General features: G+C 47.2%; 1 protein-coding gene across 1 annotated transcript; it reads right to left on the reverse strand.

The window, feature by feature from the left end:
• Nucleotides 1-2,580: 2,580 nt before the first annotated feature.
• On the reverse strand, nt 2,581-7,351 carry LOC121573975 (creatine kinase M-type). Its single transcript, XM_041886407.2, has 8 exons — nt 7,246-7,351; nt 5,252-5,460; nt 4,692-4,846; nt 4,393-4,525; nt 3,981-4,152; nt 3,728-3,851; nt 3,415-3,604; nt 2,581-3,118 (listed from the first exon to the last, which is right to left on the reverse strand). Exons 2-8 carry the CDS (start codon nt 5,442-5,444, stop codon nt 2,940-2,942), a joined length of 1,146 nt encoding a protein of 381 aa, XP_041742341.2. The 5' UTR covers nt 5,445-5,460; nt 7,246-7,351; the 3' UTR covers nt 2,581-2,939.
• Between the last annotated feature and the right edge of the window lie 3,375 nt (nt 7,352-10,726).

The following is a 10,726-nucleotide window of genomic DNA, read 5'->3' on the forward strand; positions in this document are numbered from 1 at the left end:
TGGAGTCATTGCAGCTAATGGTGGCACAACCAGTTATTGAGTGTAAGGGGGCAATTACTTTTTCACACAGGGGAATTGGGTGTTGTATAACTTTGTTAATTAAATAACTAAAAAAGTATCCATTTTGTTCTGTTATTTGTAAACTCAGGTTCCCTTTATCTAATATTAGGTTTTGGTTGAAGATCTGATAACATTCAGTATCAGAAATATGCAAAAATAGAACATTTCAGAAAGGGGGCAAATACTTTTTCACGGCACTGTATGTCATTTTAATAGCGTAATGCAAACCAAAGTTTTCATAAAGGATCATGTAACCTAATGTTGTGGGAACGTTCTGTTAACTTCACCAAATAATAATAATAATAATAATAATAATAATAAATGGTATTTACACTGAACAAAAATATAAATGCAACAAGCAAAAATGTCAACGATTTTACTCAATTACAGTTCATATAAGGAAATCAGTAAGTTGAAATAAATTCATTAGGCCCTAATCTATGGATTTCACATGACTGTGAATACAGATATGTATCAGTTGGTTACAGATACCTTTAAAAAAAAAGTAGGGGCATGGATAAGAAAACCAGTCAGTATCTGGTGTGACCACCATTTGCCTCATGCAGCGCGACACATCTCCTTCGCATAGAGTTGATCAGGCTGTTGATTGTGACCTGTGGAATGTTGTCCCACTCCTCTTCAATGGCTGTGCGAAGTTGCTGGATATTGGCCGGAACTGGAACAGGCCAGTACATGTCGACCCAGAGCATCCCAAACATGCTCAATGGGTGATATGTCTGGTGTATAGGCAAGCCATGGAAGAACTGGGACATTTTGTGTACAGATCCTTGCGATATGGGGACGTGCATTATCATGCTGAAACATGAGGTGATGGCGGCGGATGAATGGCACGACAATGGGCCTCAGGATCTCGTCACGGTATCTCTGTGCATTCAAATTGCCATTGATAAAATGCAATTGTGTTCGTTGTCCGTAGCTTATGCCTGCCTATAGCATAACCCCATCGACACCATGGGGCACTTTGTTCACAATCTGCCCGGTAAAGTTGAAACCGGGATTCTTACGTGAAGAGCACATATCTCCAGCGTGCTAGTGGCCATCGAAGGTGAGCATTTGCCCACTGAAGTCAGTTTCAACGCCGAACTGCAGTCAGATCAAGACTCTGGTGAGGACGACAAGCATGCAGATGAGCATCCCTGAGACGTTTTCTGACAGTTTGTGCAGAAATTCTTCGGTTGTGCAAATTCAGCTGTCCGGGTGTCTGGTCTCAGATGATCCCGCAGGTGAAGAAGCCGTATGTGGAGGTCCTTGGCTGGCGTGGTTACACGTGGTCTGCGGTTGTGAGGCCGGTTGGACGTACTGCCAAATTCTCTAAAACGACATTGGAGGCAATTTATGGTAGAAAAATGAACATCAAATTTTCTGGCAACAGATCTGGTGGACATTGCTGCGGTCAGCATGAGACATCTGTGGCATTGTGTTGTGTGACAAAACTACATATTTTAGAATGGCCTTTTATTGTCCCCAGCACAAGGTCCACCTGTGTTATGAGCATTCTGTTTAATCAGCTTCTTGATATGCCACACCTGTCAGGTGGATGGATTATCTTGGCAAAGGAGAAATGCTCACTAATAGGGATGTAAACAAATTTGTGCCTATGGAACATTTCTGGGATATTTTATTTCAGCTCATGAAACAAACATGTTGGGTTTATATTTTTGTTCCGTATATTTAGTTATTTTCAAGGACCTAAAGTCGCTGTTAAGGACCCAAAGTCACTTTAGCTACTGATGTTCTTATAAACAAACTTCCAATAATTCTGCTTAAGACCCTGACGTGATGTGTGACCTTTCATGAATTTGCAGGAAATTTGTCAAATCACATTGTAGAAACATCAATAACAAACATTCTTGTAACTTTGAAACTACCTCTCTAATGTTCATGGAAATATACATTTTCCAGGGATATTGAAACATATTAATGGCTAGTCATTGTTTCCTGTTTATGTTGTTGTTAAGTGATGAATATTGAACGTCACTTGATTGTTGCTGTTGCTCTTACTGTTGATAATTACTCATGTTAATGCTTCATTGTTGGACAGTTAAGCTTGTTAATAGAATATTTGCCTACTATCCAGCTAACACACAACCACCAAACAATTTTGTTTCAACGTTGATTCCAATTTGTGGGCCTCAACATGCATTGCTGCTTTGTAACAACGCTTTGAAAACCCTGCAAGTGCCTCTGTGTTAAAAGGTAGTCACTATTAGAGTTAAGAAATGTCTCTGAGGGATTACACATTTTTATGTTACACCAGAGTAGAGTGAATCCCAAAAAAAACAGTGTTGGCCAATGTTATCTTAATTTGCAACTATTTACAGAATTACAGAATATCTGTGAAATAGTTTTAAAAAACACTTTTGAAAGTGTACCATTAACTCTGTGTATTGTGGGACCATGTATATACTTTTCCATTGTTAAATGTAACAATATTAGACTTGATTTAACATTTACAGTGACTTATCACGAGTGCATGACCAAGAAAGACGAAGCTATCTGTTTTGGTTCATGGGGCCAGGTTTATTGAATCACAATTTAATTTATTACTTTTTAGAACCAAAGTTCAAATTTAGGTGATGCCACATCTGTCAGGCAAGCCGACTTCAGTGGAGGCTGATCCAAGGATGTTACCGACTGAACTGGAGAGAAGTGGGGAAAAAAGTCTGAAGGAAGAAAAGGAAAGGAAATAACAAAGGTGATAGGAGAAAAAAGGCTGAAGGAAAGAAGAAAAAGAGTTGAGCAGCAGTCAAGAGTCTCTAGAGCGACCATCAGTTTCTTCTTCGCGCCGGTTGGTTGGCTCGATTGCACATGACTTGACAATAGAAAAACAAAAGACGAATAGCGACGTCAACAACTCTTTACTTCTGGGCGGGGATCATGCCGTCGATGGCCTCTCCCTTCTCCAGCTTCTTCTCCATCTCCACCATGAGCTTGACCCCATCCACCACCATCTGGACCTGGTCCACCTCGGAGGAGCCCAGACGGTCAGCGTTGGAGATGTCGAACACTCCACCCACGGAGGCGGTGTCCACGCCACCTGGAGAGAGCAGGGAAAAGGGGGAGAGATGCGGGTGTAAGTGTTTGTCTCAGACAATCTCTGCATCCTTACTCATACTATAAATTATCCAGATGTCAACAAAAATACAGACTCAATGAATAGACGTCTTAACAGCTGTGGACATGGCTATTTCATAATAGCTTTCGCTCATGCTAATCTCTGTTCCTTTTTACATGTTTTGTTGTAAAAGGTAAGACTGTCGTGATCTGTGACGAATTACAGTTGAATATATCAGCAGCTGTTCTGGATGTGTTTTTTGTTGTGCGTGTGCGTACCTGTGCCACGCTTCTGCAGACGCAGCCTGCCCAGGATCTCCTCGAACTTGGCATGTGTGCTCAGCTTGGGTAGCTTGACGTGCACGCCACCGCGCAGGCCGGTTCCCAGGTTGGAGGGGCAGGTCAGCACGTAGCCGAGATGCTCGTTCCACATGAAGCCATGGTTGTGCTTTTTGAAAGTCTCCTCAATCTGTGAGGTAAGAGAAACAACCCTATATCAACATTGTCTTTGTCTCTCTGCGTTTTCATGTATTTCCATTGTTTTAGGGGTGTTTTTGTGCCATATCAAAATGGTTTGAGTACAAGAACGTACCCTTTTCAGACCAACGCAGAAGCGCCTGAAGACCTCCTTCATGTTGCCGCCCTTCTCCATGGAGATGACACGCAGGTGATCCTCCTCGTTCACCCAGACCAAGAAGCTTTTGGCATCGTTGTGCCTTCAGAAAGGTGGGATGAGGTTTCACATGAAGCATCACTACGATACATTGTGGGATGTTCTGTACAATACACCATCTGGTTCCACAAACAGTATTTTTTTGGTATGGGTCTGTGTTCCAGATACTCACCAGATTCCTCTTGCATCGGGCCAGTCACGGGCCATACCAGCACCCAGCAGCAGGGGGGAGACAGGCTTGTCAAACAAGAAGTGGTCAGCGATCAGCTGCTCCTGCTCGGCATCGGACATCTTATTCAGGGGGTAGTACTTTCCCTTGAACTCACCGTCCAGGGTGTTCAGAGCTGGAGAGACAGAAAACCCCTCAGTTTCCCCTCACTCTTAACATGGTATCACCCTGCATGGAGTTATTTGACACCATGCACAAGTCATTGCAGCTAAGGATTCACTTTTGATCTCTATTTCCAATTAATTAAGAATTCGGATCTCAATTTCCAATAAATCCCATTTTGTTAGTTTTACTACCTAGCTTCATGAACAATCATGTGTATGCATATGTAGCTGTTGGTAGCTGGGAGGCTCACCCTCGACAGACAGTCTCTCCACTGCTCTGCGCTCGCCACGGCTGTTGTGGGGGGGCAGAGTGTATCCCTTGATGCTGCGGCCGGTACGCACGCGGCTGGACAGGACGTAGTTGGGGTCCAGGTCATCACCTCCCTTACACAGAGACAAGGTCACAACTGAGTTTTAGACCTGAACATTTTAACACATCTGTGATTCCAAACCTCCTATGTGCTGTAGAGATTCTTTGCCATCTTTCCATTCTACACCTAATCGAGAATGAAACCCAGAAAATATGTCCGAAAAATGTATACAGCCCTACCTTCAGGTTCTCGAAGTTCAGGTCGGTCTTGTGCTTGTCTGTGGGCTTGTATCCACTATGACGGTCTGAGATGATGGGGTCCAACAGATCCTTGAAGACCTCGTAGGACTCCTCATCACCAGCCACGCAGCCAACGGTCATGATGAAGGGGTGACCTGAGGACAGAGAGAGAAGGGGCTGTAAGAAGCCAGCAGGTCTACAGAGTACAAACATTAATATACCACTCTGTGGTGTATGCTGCATATTGAATCCTTGTGAAATGTATGCTGCATATTGAATAGGTTAACCTGCATATCTAGTATAATATATGGTTGTGGTATTAGTATGTCTTGACTGTAAGTCGCTTTGGATATAAGCCTCTGCTAAATGGCATATATTATTTTCATATGTTTTAATTGCAATGGTATTACGATCGATCTATGCTTAGAGCACTAACTTGGTTGTGCAGACTGTTGTAGGGTTTTGACACCTGCTCAGCTCCCTTTGACAGGGATGTGTTGTGTGTTTGCGGCGGTTAGTGACTATCCTCAGGGGGTGTATGGGAAATGTGTGGCACTCACCAGGGTTGTCGACACCGGTCTGGATGACGTCATCCAGGGTGAAGCCGGAGGGGGTCTGCTTGTCCCTCAGCTTGGCGTACATGTCCTTGGTCAGCACCTTGGCCATGTGGTTGTTGTGCTTGGTGAGGTCAGGGTACTCCTCCTCAACTTTGAAGTTGAGTTTGAAGTTGTTGTGGGTGTTACCGAAAGGCATGCTTGCGTTTTTAACACTGTAGGGAGGAAAGAAAAGAAGAAATCTTTAGACCTTTATTGTCTATTTGCACAGAAAACAACCCAGTGTGCTCTGTCTCAGGCCCAGAGAAACTTCCTTTCAAAGACAACAGCTGCAAAAACTCTTATTGATGTGGATACCCCATATCCTAGTTACAAATGTCAGTCAATGTCCCCGTCCACTGGGTCATGTTTCTGTTTGGAATAGATAAGAGGGAGAAGCACGTGTGTTGGATATTTTTAACACCCTCACCCCCAACCTCACAACCTCTTCAACATTCCACCCCTATCCTGTATTACCTTTGCCCTTTATGTATGGAACATATTTCCACACTGTCCACTCACGCAAAGAGCCCCCCCCCCCCTTCACAATATAGCCCCATATCCTACAGTGCGATCACTCAACACGTTGGGTCCTATCCATCAGAGAGACCTCCTGGCTGTCATACCATTACATTTTGCAGCCTCGCTTGGTTTTTATTTCTCAACACCAGGGTCAATTGATTTTAAAGGCCAACTCATTAATTTAATTGACTATACTTTCTTTCTTTCTTTTTTTTACCGCTTTTTCTCCCCAACGATGGGACAGTCTTGTCCCATAGCTGCAACTCCCGTACGGACTCGGGAGAGGCGAAGGTCGAGAGCCATGCTTCCTCAGAAACATGACCCTGCCAAGCCGCACTGCTTCTTGACACACTGCTCGCTTAACCCGGAAGCCAGCCACCCCAATATGTCGGAGGAAACACCGTACAACTGGCGACCGTGTCAGCGTGCATGCGCCTGGCCCTGAGTCGCTAGAGCGCGATGGGACACGGACATTCTGGCCGGGCAAACCCTCCCCTAACCTGGAAGACGCTGGGCCAATTGTGCGCCGCCTCATTGGTCTCCCGGTCACAGCCGGCTGTAACACAGCCTGGGATCGAACCCGGGTCTGTAGTGACGCCCGGGTCTGTAGTGACACTGTGCCACTCGGGAGGCCCCCAAAAATTGTATTTAAATTATGTTCCTTAAAAGCATTCGGTTGGGATGGAATTTACCTCAACTGTTATTAAAATATTGATTTTCAAAAATGATCACATGATCTGGACGTAACTATTGACACAGTTGATGCATCACATGCCCATGTCCAAAGGCAATGAAAAGGATGTAACTGTTACAGTAACTGTCCGAAAGCAACTGCTGGACATTCAAGAACACCAATTTTTTTTACACCTGTTCCACAGTTGTTTATACACCTCAGACTGTATCTGATTGTGAGACACCTCAGACTGTATCTGATTGTGAGACACTTACTTATTTATCTCAGTATCCACACTAGAGAACCATTTGCCGACACAAAGCTTATAAAACTTTGCAACAGTTCACAACTTAATTTCTTCAAAACGAATCTGTCTTTGTCAAACAAGCCAAGAGAATCAGACTCCTACTAAGATATGCTGTGAAATATTCCACTGATCTGAAACCCTTCCAGAAAGCCCCCATATGTACATTTACTGACACATTATTGCTTTTGCATCATTAAGTCTATGCATTTAAGTATGATGACAATTAAAAGACAAAAGGAAAGTAGCTACATGTGCAGGAGAGATAAAACACCCCCCCCCCCATTTCAAACAGGGACAAGCCAAAATAACAGGATTTAGCTAACTCTAAAATTACATTTTGTAAACCCCCCAAAATGTTTTTGCTCAGAAATATTTCCAAGTCAAACTAATCTAAACCGCCAACTTGGCCTCATCCCTAAGCTTTAGCTATTCATACAAAGCACAGTGTTGAGTTTTTACCTGCACACCAGACAAGAAAAAAAGTAACAGTCCTTGGGATCAGATCCTATTCACCAGAGCCAAAATATAGAGGTCACCCAACTCTGAAGGTCCTTGCCCTCTGCTTATATACTGGGCAGACACGCAGCCATTGGCTGCCCATTTTACTGCATGCCGGTCTCTCATTGGCCCAAGCCTGTCTCTGATACCCAGTTTATTTTACGGAAGGATTTACATCTCAGTCATCCAAGACGGGGCTGCAGCTGCACCCTCACCCTCTCAACCCCTCCCACCCCTCCCCCCACCCCCCTGCCATAGTGCCTGTGGAGGGGATCTAGTGTTTTTTGGTTTCGATCCAAGGTTTATGCAGTCGACTCCCAACTCCTGCTAGCAGAGTAATTGGAATTGACTCTCTTTTGACTCCAAAACTAAAATAATCAAGGCTAAACAGCTTACGTGTTTTTTTTTTTTTTTACATTAATTCAAAATACAATCAAAGGACAGCTGGTAGCTGCTCTTTAATCCAGGAACATGCTATTGTATCGCAGATACAGTGGGGAGAACAAGTATTTGATACACTGCCGATTTTGCATGTTTTCCAGAAAATCACATTGTATGATTTTTAAGTAATTAATTTGCATTTTATTGCATGACATAAGTATTTGATCACCTACCAACCAGTAAGAATTCTGGCTCTCACAGACCTGTTAGTTTTTCTTTAAGAAGCCCTCCTGTTCTCCACTCATTACCTGTATTAACTGCACCTGTTTGAACTCGTTACCTGTATAAAAGACACCTGTCCACACACTCAATCAAACAGACTCCAACCTCTCCACAATGGCCAAGACCAGAGAGCTGTGTAAGGACATCAGGGATAACATTTTAGACCTGCACAAGGCTGGGATGGGCTACAGGAAAATAGGCAAGCAGCTTGGTGAGAAGGCAACAACTGTTGGCGCAATTATTAGAAAATGGAAGAAGTTCAAGGTGATGGTCAATCACCCTCGGTCTGGGGCTCCATGCAAGATCTCACCTCGTGGGGCATCAATGATCATGAGGAAGGTGAGGGATCAGCCCAGAACTACACGGCAGGACCTGGTCAATGACCTGAAGAGAGCTGGGACCACAGTCTCAAAGAAAACCATTAGTAACACACTACGCCGTCATGGATTAAAATCCTGCAGCGCACGCAAGGTCCCCCTGCTCAAGCCAGCGCATGTCCAGGCCCGTCTGAAGTTTGCCAATGACCATCTGGATGATCCAGAGGAGGAATGGGAGAAGGTCATGTGGTCTGATGAGACAAAAATAGAGCTTTTTGGTCTAAACTCCACTCGCCGTGTTTGGAGGAAGAAGAAGGATGAGTACAACCCCAAGAACACCATCCCAACTGTGAAGCATGGAGGTGGAAACATAATTCTTTGGGGATGCTTTTCTGCAAAGGGGACAGGACAACTGCACCGTATTGAGGGGAGGATGGATGGGGCCATGTATCGCGAGATCTTGGCCAACAACCTCCTTCCCTCAGTAAGAGCATTGAAGATGGGTCGTGGCTGGGTCTTCCAGCATGACAACGACCCGAAACACACAGCCAGGGCAACTAAGGAGTGGCTCCGTAAGAAGCATCTCAAGGTCCTGGAGTGGCCTAGCCAGTCTCCAGACCTAAACCCAATAGAAAATCTTTGGAGGGTGTCACGGTCGTCTATGTCGTCCAAGTATGACCAAGGCGCAACGTGTCCAAGAAACATGACTTTATTTAGCAAAGTAACCAAAATCCAAAACAAAAGACGACTCAATGAAGTCCACGGTACACAGACCGAAAACAGAACAAAAACCCACAAAACCAAAGAGAAACCACACAGTTTAAATATGGCTCCCAATCAGAGATAACGAGCCGACAGCTGACACTCGTTACCTCCGATTGGGAGTCATATGACTAATCACCAAACATAGAAATGAACAACTAGAATACCCAACATAGAAATACACCCAAACAATGAAAATGAACAACCCTGGCTCAATAATCAAAGTCCATGGAGCCAGAGTGTCACAGTACCCCCCCCTAAAGGTGCGAACTCCGGGCGCACCAGCATACAGTCTAGGGGAGGGTCTGGGTGGGCGTCTGTCCACGGTGGCGGCTCTGGCCCCGGTCGTGATCCCCACCCCACCACAGTCACAACCTGCTTCAGTAGCCTCCTCCCAATGACCACCCCCCAACTAAACCCCACCGGACTAAGGGGCAGCACCGGACTAAGGGGCAGCACCGGGATAAGGGGCAGCACCGGGCTAAGGGGCAGCACCGGGCTAAGGGGCAGCACCGGGCTAAGGGGCAGCACCGGGCTAAGGGACAGTACCTGACTAAGGGGCAGCACCGGACTGAGGGGCAGCTCCGGACTGAATGGCGGATCCTGGCTGGCTGGCTCTGGCGGATCCGGGCTGGACGGCGGATCCGGGCTGGACGGCTCTGGCGGATCCTGGCTGGACGGCTCTGGCGGATCCTGGCTGGACGGCTCTGGCGGATCCTGGCTGGACGGCTCATGGCTGGCTGACGGATCTGGCTGCTCATGGCTGGCTGACGGATCTGGCTGCTCATGGCTGGCTGACGGATCTGGCTGCTCATGGCTGGCTGACGGATCTGGCTGCTCATGGCTGGCGGAAGGCTCTGGCTGATCCTGTCTGGCGGACGGCTCTGGCTGATCCTGTCTGGCGGAAGGCTCTGGCTGATCCTGTCTGGCGGAAGGCTCTGGCTGATCCTGTCTGGCGGAAGGCTCTGGCTGATCCTGTCTGGCGGAAGGCTCTGGCTGCTCCTGTCTGGCGGAAGGCTCTGGCTGCTCCTGTCTGGCGAAAGGCTCTGGCTGATCCTGTCTGGCGGAAGGCTCTGGCTGATCCTGTCTGGCGGAAGGCTCTGGCTGATCCTGTCTGGCGGAAGGCTCTGGCTGATCCTGTCTGGCGGAAGGCTCTGGCTGCTCCTGTCTGGCGGAGAGCTCTAGCGGCTCCCGGTCTGGCGGACGGCTCTGAAGGCTCATGGCAGACGGGGCGGCTTTGCAGGCTCAGTACAGACGGGCAGTTCCTGCGGCGCTTGGCAGACGGACAGTTCAGACGGCGTTGGGCAGACGGGCAGTTCAGACGGCGTTGGGCAGATGGACAGTTCAGGCCCCGTTGGGCAGACGGGCAGTTCAGACGGCGTTGGGCAGACGGACAGTTCAGGCCCCGTTGGGCAGACGGCAGACTCTGGCTGTCTGAGATGCATCGTAGGCCTGGTGCGTGGTGCCGGAACAGGAGGTACCGGGCTGAGGACACGCATCTCAGGGCTAGTGCGGGGAGAAGCAACAGGGCATGCTGGACCCTGGGGACGCACCGTAGGCCTGATGCGTGGTGCCGGAACTGGAGGTACCGGGCTGAGGACACGCATCTCAGGGCTAGTGCGGGGAGCAGGAACAGGGCATACTGGACCCTGGGGACGCACCGTAGGCCTGATGCGTGGTGCCGGAACTGGAGGTACCGG

This window comes from Coregonus clupeaformis, chromosome 9 (genome assembly GCF_020615455.1).
Source record: "Coregonus clupeaformis isolate EN_2021a chromosome 9, ASM2061545v1, whole genome shotgun sequence".
Taxonomy (NCBI): domain Eukaryota; kingdom Metazoa; phylum Chordata; class Actinopteri; order Salmoniformes; family Salmonidae; genus Coregonus; species Coregonus clupeaformis.